Source organism: Bacillus rossius, assembly GCF_032445375.1.
Source record: "Bacillus rossius redtenbacheri isolate Brsri chromosome 9 unlocalized genomic scaffold, Brsri_v3 Brsri_v3_scf9_2, whole genome shotgun sequence".
Classification (NCBI taxonomy): Eukaryota; Metazoa; Arthropoda; class Insecta; order Phasmatodea; family Bacillidae; genus Bacillus; species Bacillus rossius.
Genome location: NW_026962013.1, coordinates 23,398,197 through 23,408,483, shown reverse-complemented (window position 1 = coordinate 23,408,483; position 10,287 = coordinate 23,398,197). Strand labels below are relative to the sequence as shown.

The following is a 10,287-nucleotide window of genomic DNA, read 5'->3' as shown; positions in this document are numbered from 1 at the left end:
AAGATTTCACCTCAAGGTAAGGACAGTTAATGGTTTGTGGCTGTATTGCGAGTTTCATTTCTCCGAAACACGTGAAATGTAGAAGTGTTTGCAATAGAGCTAAGCGGGTATGAAATTTTGCCAGTTTGAAATTGCGCATAGAGAAACTTTTACCAAGACTGATAAGCATAAACGATTCTAGTGTATCAAAGAGAAAAATATTAAAGAAGCATTAAAAACTTTTCTTTAGTGATGTCACTGTCAGGTGTTAAAAGCAAAAGTTTTTTTAATTATGTAGTCCATAATTTTGTGATAGTATAAAGCTTAATTTTTTTACGAAAATGTGATAGTAAAAATGTTTAATTAAAAATGGATCATCTGTGTATTTTAAATGCAGAAATATAAGTAGTATGGTGATGGTGTGTTACATTTGTATATCTGTATCTCAGTAGTCACAGTGTTATAGTCTATATGGCCCTATCAGTCGTTACGCTGAAGGTGTTATCTATTTTTGTGGATGTATTTCTATAGTTAATCTATGACCAAAGTTACACAGACACTTTAATATAAAAAAAAACAAATATCTACTTTGAAACGGTGTTACTTTAGTAGAGACCTAGTAAATCGATTTATTGTCACCGAAAACAGTTTTCGTGTAGAATAAGTGTTCTTTCAATATTATACTATTTCTATAGTAAGGAATATTGGAAACTATGCAATTGCGTATTGCGGGAATTATTTAATCATATAAAAGTGGTTGGTTTGTTGCACAAAAAGGATGACGGGATAAAAGGGAGGCTTAGATTGAAGTAATATACACACGATGACTTAAAATACTTTTGCATCAAAGATGGATTTAATTACAAAGGTATAGTTCTGTATTTATGTATTTATTTATTTTTTGTAATGCGTGGCTTGTGTCCACATCACAATGTATCATATCAAAGTATAGTGCCTGTTAACAGTAACCATCTCAGGCAATTAGAAAATCAAATGTTGTTTCCCATATCTTAATTTTATAACAGTTTCTTTCACAAAATACAGAATTATTTTTCAAATGAATGAAAAAATGAAACATGAGAGTATTATCGTCGGTCTGAGAAACTACAGTTGATCACGATGAACATAATTTTTTTTAACTGATTATGATAGGGAAATAATTAATGCAGAATATTGGAGATCATATGGAAAATCGACACTTTTAGCAATTTAAATATACAGTCGCCAAATAGAGATACATAAAAGTATTTAATTTTAAAAGATTTTTACGGAATATATAAGGAAAAACTAAATACTTCCTGATCGGCCATATGTTTGACAGCATTTTTTTTTCTAAAAAAATTTCAGTATATCAAAGGAAATCTTTGCGTTTACTTAGATATGCGTTGAAGTATATTTACTTCACTATGAAATTTTTTAGAACATTGAAATGTATTCTGCGATGTGTTTACACACCACATTTAACAAAGTAAGTAGTCATCTCTTTTTGGCGCCTGCCACATTACATCATACAAATGTCTACTAATTTATTTTGTTTAAAAAATGCAACAAGTTTAAAAAACGTAGAATTTTTATGCAACATCCTGATTGCTGATAAATGGATCGGCTCGTGAGCATTGGAACCAGGCTGCCGCGATCTTAAAAGTCCTCTACCTAGGGACCGGGAAAAAAATTCGCGGGTTCAATGACCGCTAAGACAAGACTCCCAAGATTCCCAACATACTCGGGACGAATGCCAAATGCTCATTGGCTGCTGGGGACTTGTGAAACCTGTCAGCTGGGATGCTTCCGATTCGATTCTTCTTTGAAGGTATTTTTTTTTACTGGCGCGAAGTCCTTCAGATAAACTGTGAGCCAATGACAGGAGCGATATGAAAGCACGCGTGTTTGAATTGTAGCATAGCGCGAAACGAATCCGCGAATTTTCCCGGTATCTACGTGTACCTCGCCAACCGACAGCAAATGTTGATGTATGGTTTGTGAATGCTGAGCTCCTGACTGCAATACGACGAGGGAGGAGGGTGGAAAAAGAGTGAGTCGCAACTTCTTTGAATCTTGTGCTCTGCTTGATGTTGGGGGGGGGGGGGGGGAGGACGACATAGTAGATCTGCAAGGAAGCCCCGTTCATTAACAATCAGGAGACTACTCATTAGTTACAATCATTCATTCCACGTGACAACATGCCTCACAAATAAACTGTTAAAAATAATTGCACAGTACAAGAATTTTAGTCGAGTACACATCATGTGGTCACATCATGATATTTATTATTTATTTATTTACTTTTGCGGCTGGATGCGATGTCACATTTCTCATTCTGCCACGGTTGTTTACAGCTGTGAATGACAGTTACATTTGATATGGTATTTTCGAAACTGTTACATCTTTTCGTTTTTTTTAAACATTGTACTGAGGAATATGTGTGGTTTACATAGCTTACTTCTACAACGTCACTTATAATGAATGGCACAGCAGGCCTACACATCGTATGAGAATAGTATCTTAAAATACTGGCAGTCCAAAATAAATAATACACTTTGTACGTGCATGGCATTAGATTAGATAGATTAATTTGTAAAACAACTTATGAAACATTTTGTAGAAGGCCGGACACAAAAATAGAGAAATAGATTGAAATGAGTAAGTACATTCAACACCTCAGCTTCTTTCATAAGAGCTGTAGCAACAATTAAAGGAGAAAAAGAACACTGAGTTTTTTATAAGAGGTTTGGTAGATGATTAACTTGAAAGTGTTGTGAACAGTACCAGTCTATATTTTTTTAAAAATAAAGTGAGTACTTTTGTAACAACTGTTAGCAACTGTATGTAGTTTTGGTGACTATTATTTTGGTTATATTTTCAAAATCTGTTACACGATAATTATGCGGTTTATTTGAAGAAAAAAACAAGCTGAAACAAGAAAGGTCACGAACTTCATCGGAATGCAAAGTTGGTCCCAGCGACAGCCATAAGAAGGAGTTTTAGGGGAAGGGGATACGTTAAGGAGACTTAATATCTTTCCCCTTCACCCCAACAAATTAATAAAAAAAAATTTACGAGTATTTATTGAAGGCGATATGTTATTTCGGGCGTTGCAAAGCGGGCTGCTACAACAAACTGCAACTACAAAACTACACACGAAGTGACGCATGATAATAATGATAATGTATCAATAAAAACCCCATTGTTGATGTCAGTTATTTTAATAGACCCACTCTTAATTTCATTTCTTATATATATATTTTTTTAAATCCCCTCTTCGCGTGTACGTCATTGCTGGTCCACTACGGCCAGTTATCTGGATTGTTGAACATCGCCGAGACTACAATAGCTTGGCCCGCCTGTCTGGTCTTTAGGTTCGATCTGTTGTCTGTCAACCTCACAGGGAAGGCTTTCCCCCTCCCCCCCCCCCCAGGCTGCCTCTGATCGTGGGCGAAACTGCAGCACATAAAGCAAAAGAAGATAAAGAGGGGCAAATCAATTCTGTAACTAAAGCTGTTATTTTTTTTTGGAAATGCGAGGACTTAGAGGATTTAGAGGTAACCTAACAACCTGAAAGTCGTTAACTTTTCAAAAGTAAATGTTGGCAACCTTGATTTTTTTTTTGCCATTCGTTGATGGGAATAGTAACCGTATCGGGTTTAATATTGTTTTATTTTTCAATACCGAACTACCGAAACAGTCTGTTAAAATGCTTTATCTTTTGTTTCAAATATAAGAAACTGCATAGCCGCAGATTCTATTGCAAAAATTTACACGAGCACAAGCAAATGAAAGCACACACAAGATTTTGTTTTGCGGCCATGCCTATTTCACTGCTACCAAAACAATTTACCTTTGGCAAAAATTATTCCATAGTAGGTATAATATTTTTTCCATTATAATCAATACGCCACTCCATTTATACACCATTCCGTAAATTCTGGACTAAGAATTTTTAAATATACTTTTTGAATGATGCTAATATGTTCAAGAAAATCTATGTTTTCCTCGGTATTGAAAAATTAAATATTTGATGTTGGCATTGCTTAAACCACAGATTTTTTTAGAGGGCCGTATATTCCGCCTGTTCAGTTGGGCCCCCTGCTGTAGCAGTCGCGTCGACTCCAGAGGCCGAGGCAGACACCACGGAGTGGATGTACACATGAGACAAAGCGCGGGCAGGCAGCGAATACTTTGTGGCCAGCATCTCCCGGTGCCTGCAAAACACGAGTCACGTTCGCTCGACCAACTGGAATCAAGGATATGCACCGAGCAAGAAATCGGGAAGAAACAGACTCTTTTCTCCACGAAATTCCTAACCATATTAGCAACACACTCGAACCTGTGTGTTAAAATGCTTTCGAACCCATTATTTCAATTTCACGCCAAGAAAATCGAAAAAAAAAAAAAAAGTTTCGCAAACCTGGAAAACACTTAAACTGCTGATATTTAGGCTCGGATTTCACCATTGTTCGTTTAGGAAGGAAAAAAAAATGTTTTCCCTACACAAAGGGGTACCTATTGGTGACACGAAGCTCTAGACTCTAAACTAACTCAGTATATACTTATATTCACTCTACTTATAATTGCAGCGAAACGTCCATGTTAATCTTTGTAATGGATGATCATATTTAACAACAAAGTGAAGTAAACAGTTAACAAACCAGAACAAAGAAGGTGCGAAATTAAGGAAACTGCAAAATTGTTGCGTTATTTCAATGGAATTAAGTATCTGTCTTATTTTATCCTAAGTTTGGCAGATTTCTAAACCATATTTGACCTTCTTAATTCATATATGATTCTTCTTATTTCATAAAAGTACGTGATTTATTTACTACAAATTAAAAAAAAGCTCCGCGAATACTATTTATTCGTGATAACTATTCAGGTACTGGGCCCTAAAGAAAATAATATTTAGAGTCATCTAATTAGGAAAAAAGGATTTCAAGATATTCCTTTAGCATATTTGATGACTGGCTGTTTAGTAGATTTGAGTATTTGTGGTCAGTGAAATCTGTGATAAAATGTGTTATTGAAACACAGGGAGTGATAAATGTAGGTGATTGTCCAAACGCTAAAATTCTAATCGTTCCCCATTAATTGTTTCAGCTTGTTACGAGTTACCTATAGCAAAAGTTTAATTTTTCAAAATTAAGTCTTTTGAAAATAACAATTTCATATTTATGTTGCCTTTGGTATGAAACATATTAAGACCTGACTTGTAAAATGCAGTAAACAAAGCTAAGACCACATTACCTAGGGGAAAAAAAGGAAATTGAATTTTCAACCATTGTTAATTACCAATTTAAGATTGAAATAATAATAATAATAAATCACCAACTTAGTGAAATTTGACAGTGAAAAAATATGAAGAAAAAAACTCTTAAAGCGATATTTTAAATGTTACTCATTGCTGAAGTGAATCAATTACACTGACTTAACATTATTTGAACTGGTTATCACCGTATTATTCTTCTGCTTTGAAGGGCTGTTTCAAGAGCATCCCAATTATTCGCTAGTCAAAAACATCTTAAAAAAGCATCATTACAGTGATTACAACTCAATCCATTTAAATTAGTGGGTCAATTTTAGAGTGTAAACTAACTAAAAATTAAAACGGTTAAATGTAGGAATGGTACAAGAGTAACTTTGTGCCTCGCATCGATGTTAACTGGAAGCTAGGAATTTCAATGGTTAAAAGTAATTTTTAGAATTAAATCACTTTTGTTTGTTTTTGTATTGCGTAGCAATACAATAGAAAATATTTTTATGAAGTATTGATACATGTATATATATATATATATTTGGCTTGTGTTTTCATGTACACATCTGCTGTATAAAGCGTTAAATTAACAAAAATTAACGAAAGTCACTCGTAACTTTAAAAGTAAAAAAATAACATGAGTATAAAAATTGTCAATTTGACTGTGACCTCAAAAGTATACCATTTTTCAGTACGATAAAATACATTGAACAGAAATTCATTTTTTAAATAAATTTACGAGTATGTAAAATGTTTGCAAACATTTCTGCTACCAGGTGCGCAGAAAGTTTCTTAGTGAATGGACGCCTTTACTTTTTTTTTCCTTTCTGATTGTATGGAGTACTTAAACATTTTCGACGGTACATTACAATTCAATTGTTTTTTTTCTATAAACTCACTTAGCATACAATATTAAATATGCATATAATGGTTTTGTAGTTACATTTTTTAAAATGCAGTATACATTTTCAATAAACTTAATGCAAACTAAAATATAAAATACTGAAACATGTTTAGTAAGATCTTTTATTTTTATTTTTAAGATTTCTGATAAATGTAACTTTTGGTCCCGTACCATTTTTGGTTAACAACACTTCTTTAAAGTAAATTTCCGGATAAATACAAGGCCGCCTTATATTTATTTTTATATTATTTTAAATAACAGTTTACACTCACACCTCAAGCACAGTACTTCTCCAGAATGTTCATCGCAAAAATAGTATTGTGTGGATGTTCCACAATAACTACACTCCAATTAGATCGAGAGTAAAATTTAAGTTATATCTGTACAAGCAGTGTTGGCATATTCAAACGTATTTAGTTAATAGTACAATAAATTAAGGGTCTTATAAGTATTCCGTCCAATACATTTTAAATGCAAGTGTTCCTATCTAATATATGGAAAAACTGCATCTCTACCCGTTACAAATACAGTCCTGTTTTGTATAGTGTGTGGTTTAATGGTGTTAACAATTCACTTGAGAAATACACTCAATACGCCAAAAACTTTCAAAGTAGACAAGGCAAGTATTTTCAGAATAAGTTTAATATTACCAAAGACTTTAATAAAATTCGTCGTTAGTCCTTTACTTTGTTGCAATGCGTGCAAGTTATGTAAATATTTGATAAATTTAATCTTAACCCTAAGAACGTCTTGCACATGAACGTGAATTTGTTACATTTAATTTTAATACATCGTTTTACATTCATATATTATTTAGATTTTCTTTGATCTTTTAACGTAATTTCATTATACTAAGTTCAACACTCAATTTTAATGAGTAGCGTAAATATACATTCGATATCAAAACATACACCGGCATAGGTAAGATTGAAATTGTTTTTAAAAACGAAAAAGTATAATTTCTGACAATGATAAATTCTTGCGAATTTAATAGATACATATTGTAAAACCCTGGTTATTGTTGTTCCAACAATGTGTAGGCCATTTCTTATGTTAAGCAAGTGGTACAAATCAAAATACAAATCACAAATCTAAAAGTTTATATATTTAAAAATTAAAATATTAAAATATTTTTAAGAGAACGAGGAACAATTCTAAGACTTTAACAAATCAAAAGCTGGAAAAAATTCTTTGAATTTAAACAAATACATGAAGATAAGCCATTGCAGTATTACACTGGATGTCATCGGAAAACCTCAAGAATGGACAACAGAGACGAATACACAAACACATGGAGAAAAATTCAAAAATCAGCCGACGTCATATGTTAGATGTTAGACAGCACAGAAAATTTCGTGGAAAGAATTTAGGGAAAAAAGAATTACGACTAATTACCTTACACGTGGAATTCTTTGTGCTGACTAGGTATTTGACATCATATGATTTTGACTTGTTCTCCTTGTGTTTATTTATGCATTCGTCTCTGTTGTCCATTCTTGAGGTTTTCCTTCGACATACAGAGGTATACAGCAATGGCAAATGTCCATGAAATTGTTTTAAATAAATTTTACCCATTTGCAAGAGTAATTTCAGGAACGAAAGAACTATCTTTATTGTCTTGCTAACTTACTACCCGCAATTGTTTATTTTTCTTTATGAAATAATTCCCTCTTGTATATGTAATATGCTAGGCTTGCTTTATCCAGATTACTAGTTTTACTATGATTAAAGCTACTTTTTATTAGTTTGTGGGCCAGATTCAGTTTCAACTGCATCAGTGTATGTCTCCTTACGTGGCAATATTTCAGTGTGCTTGAAGGTATCAACAGATGCTTATATCATGCAAAAAAAATTCTGAAGGAAAAAAAAGAGCCTGGTTGTTTGACACATAAAATGCATTAAAGAAAAAAAATAATGCTGATATATTGCTATTTGCAAAAAAAAAAAAAAAGAACTGGAACAATTTCAACCATCTGTCATATTTTTTTCCACGCTGTTTTAGTAAAAATCAGAGATTTAAAGGAAAATGAGTCGAATCGGTTTGTAAAATATGCCCCGAGAGTTCACAAACACATTGTATTACGTATCGAAACAAATATAAATCGGCTTTAGAACTCAGAAATACTTTTATTAATCTTGCAAAACGCCTACGGCTTTTGGAGGTCACAGATGCATTGTTGTAGGTTGGATAATGGTATCTTCATTCAAAATTTCCACCGTGAAGTTTTGGTTCTAGATTGTCGCGAAATGAATCCGCGAATATTTCAAGTCTCTATTCATTAGTAATTAATCCTCGATGCCGTTTAATAAACGGTTTATTAGGTATCTTATCAAGAAGTGAACTTATCAATTCTGGGCTGTCTACAAAAATAAATTGTTTATTTCTTCCATATAGGTTTCTCTAGCCAACAAACTGAGAAAATGTTGCAAATTTTATTAAAGTCTCTGATAGTTTTAACCCATCAATAAAAATAAGGCTTAGGTATATTTGATGAATAATAGATTTCCTACGACAATCATTATAGGTTGTTAGTTTGCACTGTGGGACGCTGTGGCAATATTACAAGAGTGCAAAGTGATGTTATGCGTGTAAGTGGTCGGGTGCTGCTTTGATCCGTTAAACGTCGTATCGTACATACCACTTGAGACTGAGTATATTTAAACGTGCGAGTAATACTTAACGATACTTTTAGAACATAGGTAATACACAGAATAGCGTCCATTCTCAGAAGTATTGTTTTCCCCACATCGAATTAAAAATTATTTTGCCATGGACAATTTTATAGCAGAAAGTCTATGTACACTTCAAAAAGTCTGTAATTAATATAGTGTAGTCTTTTTTCTTAAATATATATATACAACTCTAATAACATTTCTTAAAATTTATATGATAAAAAATTTAAACGAATCACTTTTTGCGCACACAGCTAAAAAATCATGCTGGAAACAAAGCCGTACACATGTTGAAAGTACGTTCGTGCCGTTTTGGAAAAAAAAAAAAAAAAAAAAAAAAAAATCTTGCACACACGAATTCGGCAAGCGGTTTTCAACAGGGGAAAGAGAAACAGAACGCACGCATCCTTACGCGTGGCGGAATTTGTCCGGACGAAGTCCGCGCGTCCGTGACGGATCCGCGTCCGTGACGGATCCGCGTCCGTGAACCGCTCCAGAGGGGAGGGAACCTGTGGCCCGCGGGCCGGGTGAGCGAAGTGCGCATGCGCGTGTCCCGTGCGGCGCGCGCACCCGCGGGAGTAGGAGAGGGGGGTGATGATGATTCACTGCGGCGCCATCTTGCCGGCCGACTTGCTGCCGCCCGCGTCGGGCCCGCTGTCCGCTCCGGATGGCGCCTGCTGATTGGTCGGTCTCACCGCTCTCGGCGTGCTGTTCGTGTCGAAGCCCACGCCGTTCTTGTTCATGGTCATCGTCATGCCCACCGTCATTCCAACTGAAACAAACAGCGCGGACTTTTTATTTTGTTTTTGTTTTGTTTTTTCTGTTTTACTCGACAGCTGTAAAAAAAAAATGAAAGGAAATACTTATATAAAATAGCTATACAGGTCGAGTCTGAATTCGACCGAATAACTTCGGCTCCAGGTTCATCAAGAAATGATAAGTTGAAAACACGTCTAAAGTGGGGCTGAGCGACATTATTATTGTAAATAATGGATAAAGTATTTTAGACGGAACACTAAGCTCCTTGGATTATGTTTATTTGAACGAAGTTCTACAACCACCACGAATTTTGTCGCTGTAGCGTAAATATTTGATTGAAATAATTATTGAGGGTAGTAAAACGCCACGAAAAATGTATGGAACATAAAGGCGATATTCCGAATTGTTTAACTGAAATAATATTCCTACTAAAAATAGACGCTCTGTGTTATATCTTAAATACTTTGTCTATTATTAAAAATAAAAATTTAAAATATTGTTCAATTTCAACTTCAAAGACGTATACCTACTAACCAGCCTTGGGAAGCAATTTAGACGTAAGTCGTATTTGTGTTTTCTACTAAGATTTTTTAGTGAACTTGTACCCGAAATTTGTCTGGAGAAGAAAATTATTATACGCGTGAAATTATTTTACACCAAACTCATGGATGGATGTTTTTAAGTCGAAGCATAATTCAGATTTATGGGTAACAATTTAAAATATTTG

The 10,287-nt window shown here is 34.2% G+C and overlaps 1 protein-coding gene across 1 annotated transcript in view; it reads right to left on the bottom strand.

Moving 5' to 3' along the window:
* Window positions 1–810: 810 nt before the first annotated feature.
* The window catches only part of LOC134542761 (potassium voltage-gated channel protein Shaw-like), a 391,400-nt gene continuing 381,923 nt past the window's right edge, over window positions 811–10,287 (bottom strand). Inside the window, exon 6 of the mRNA XM_063387264.1 lies at window positions 811–9,573. Within this exon, the coding sequence (XP_063243334.1) occupies window positions 9,404–9,573 (170 nt within the window). The 3' untranslated portion in view covers window positions 811–9,403. The remainder of the gene's footprint in view (window positions 9,574–10,287) is intronic.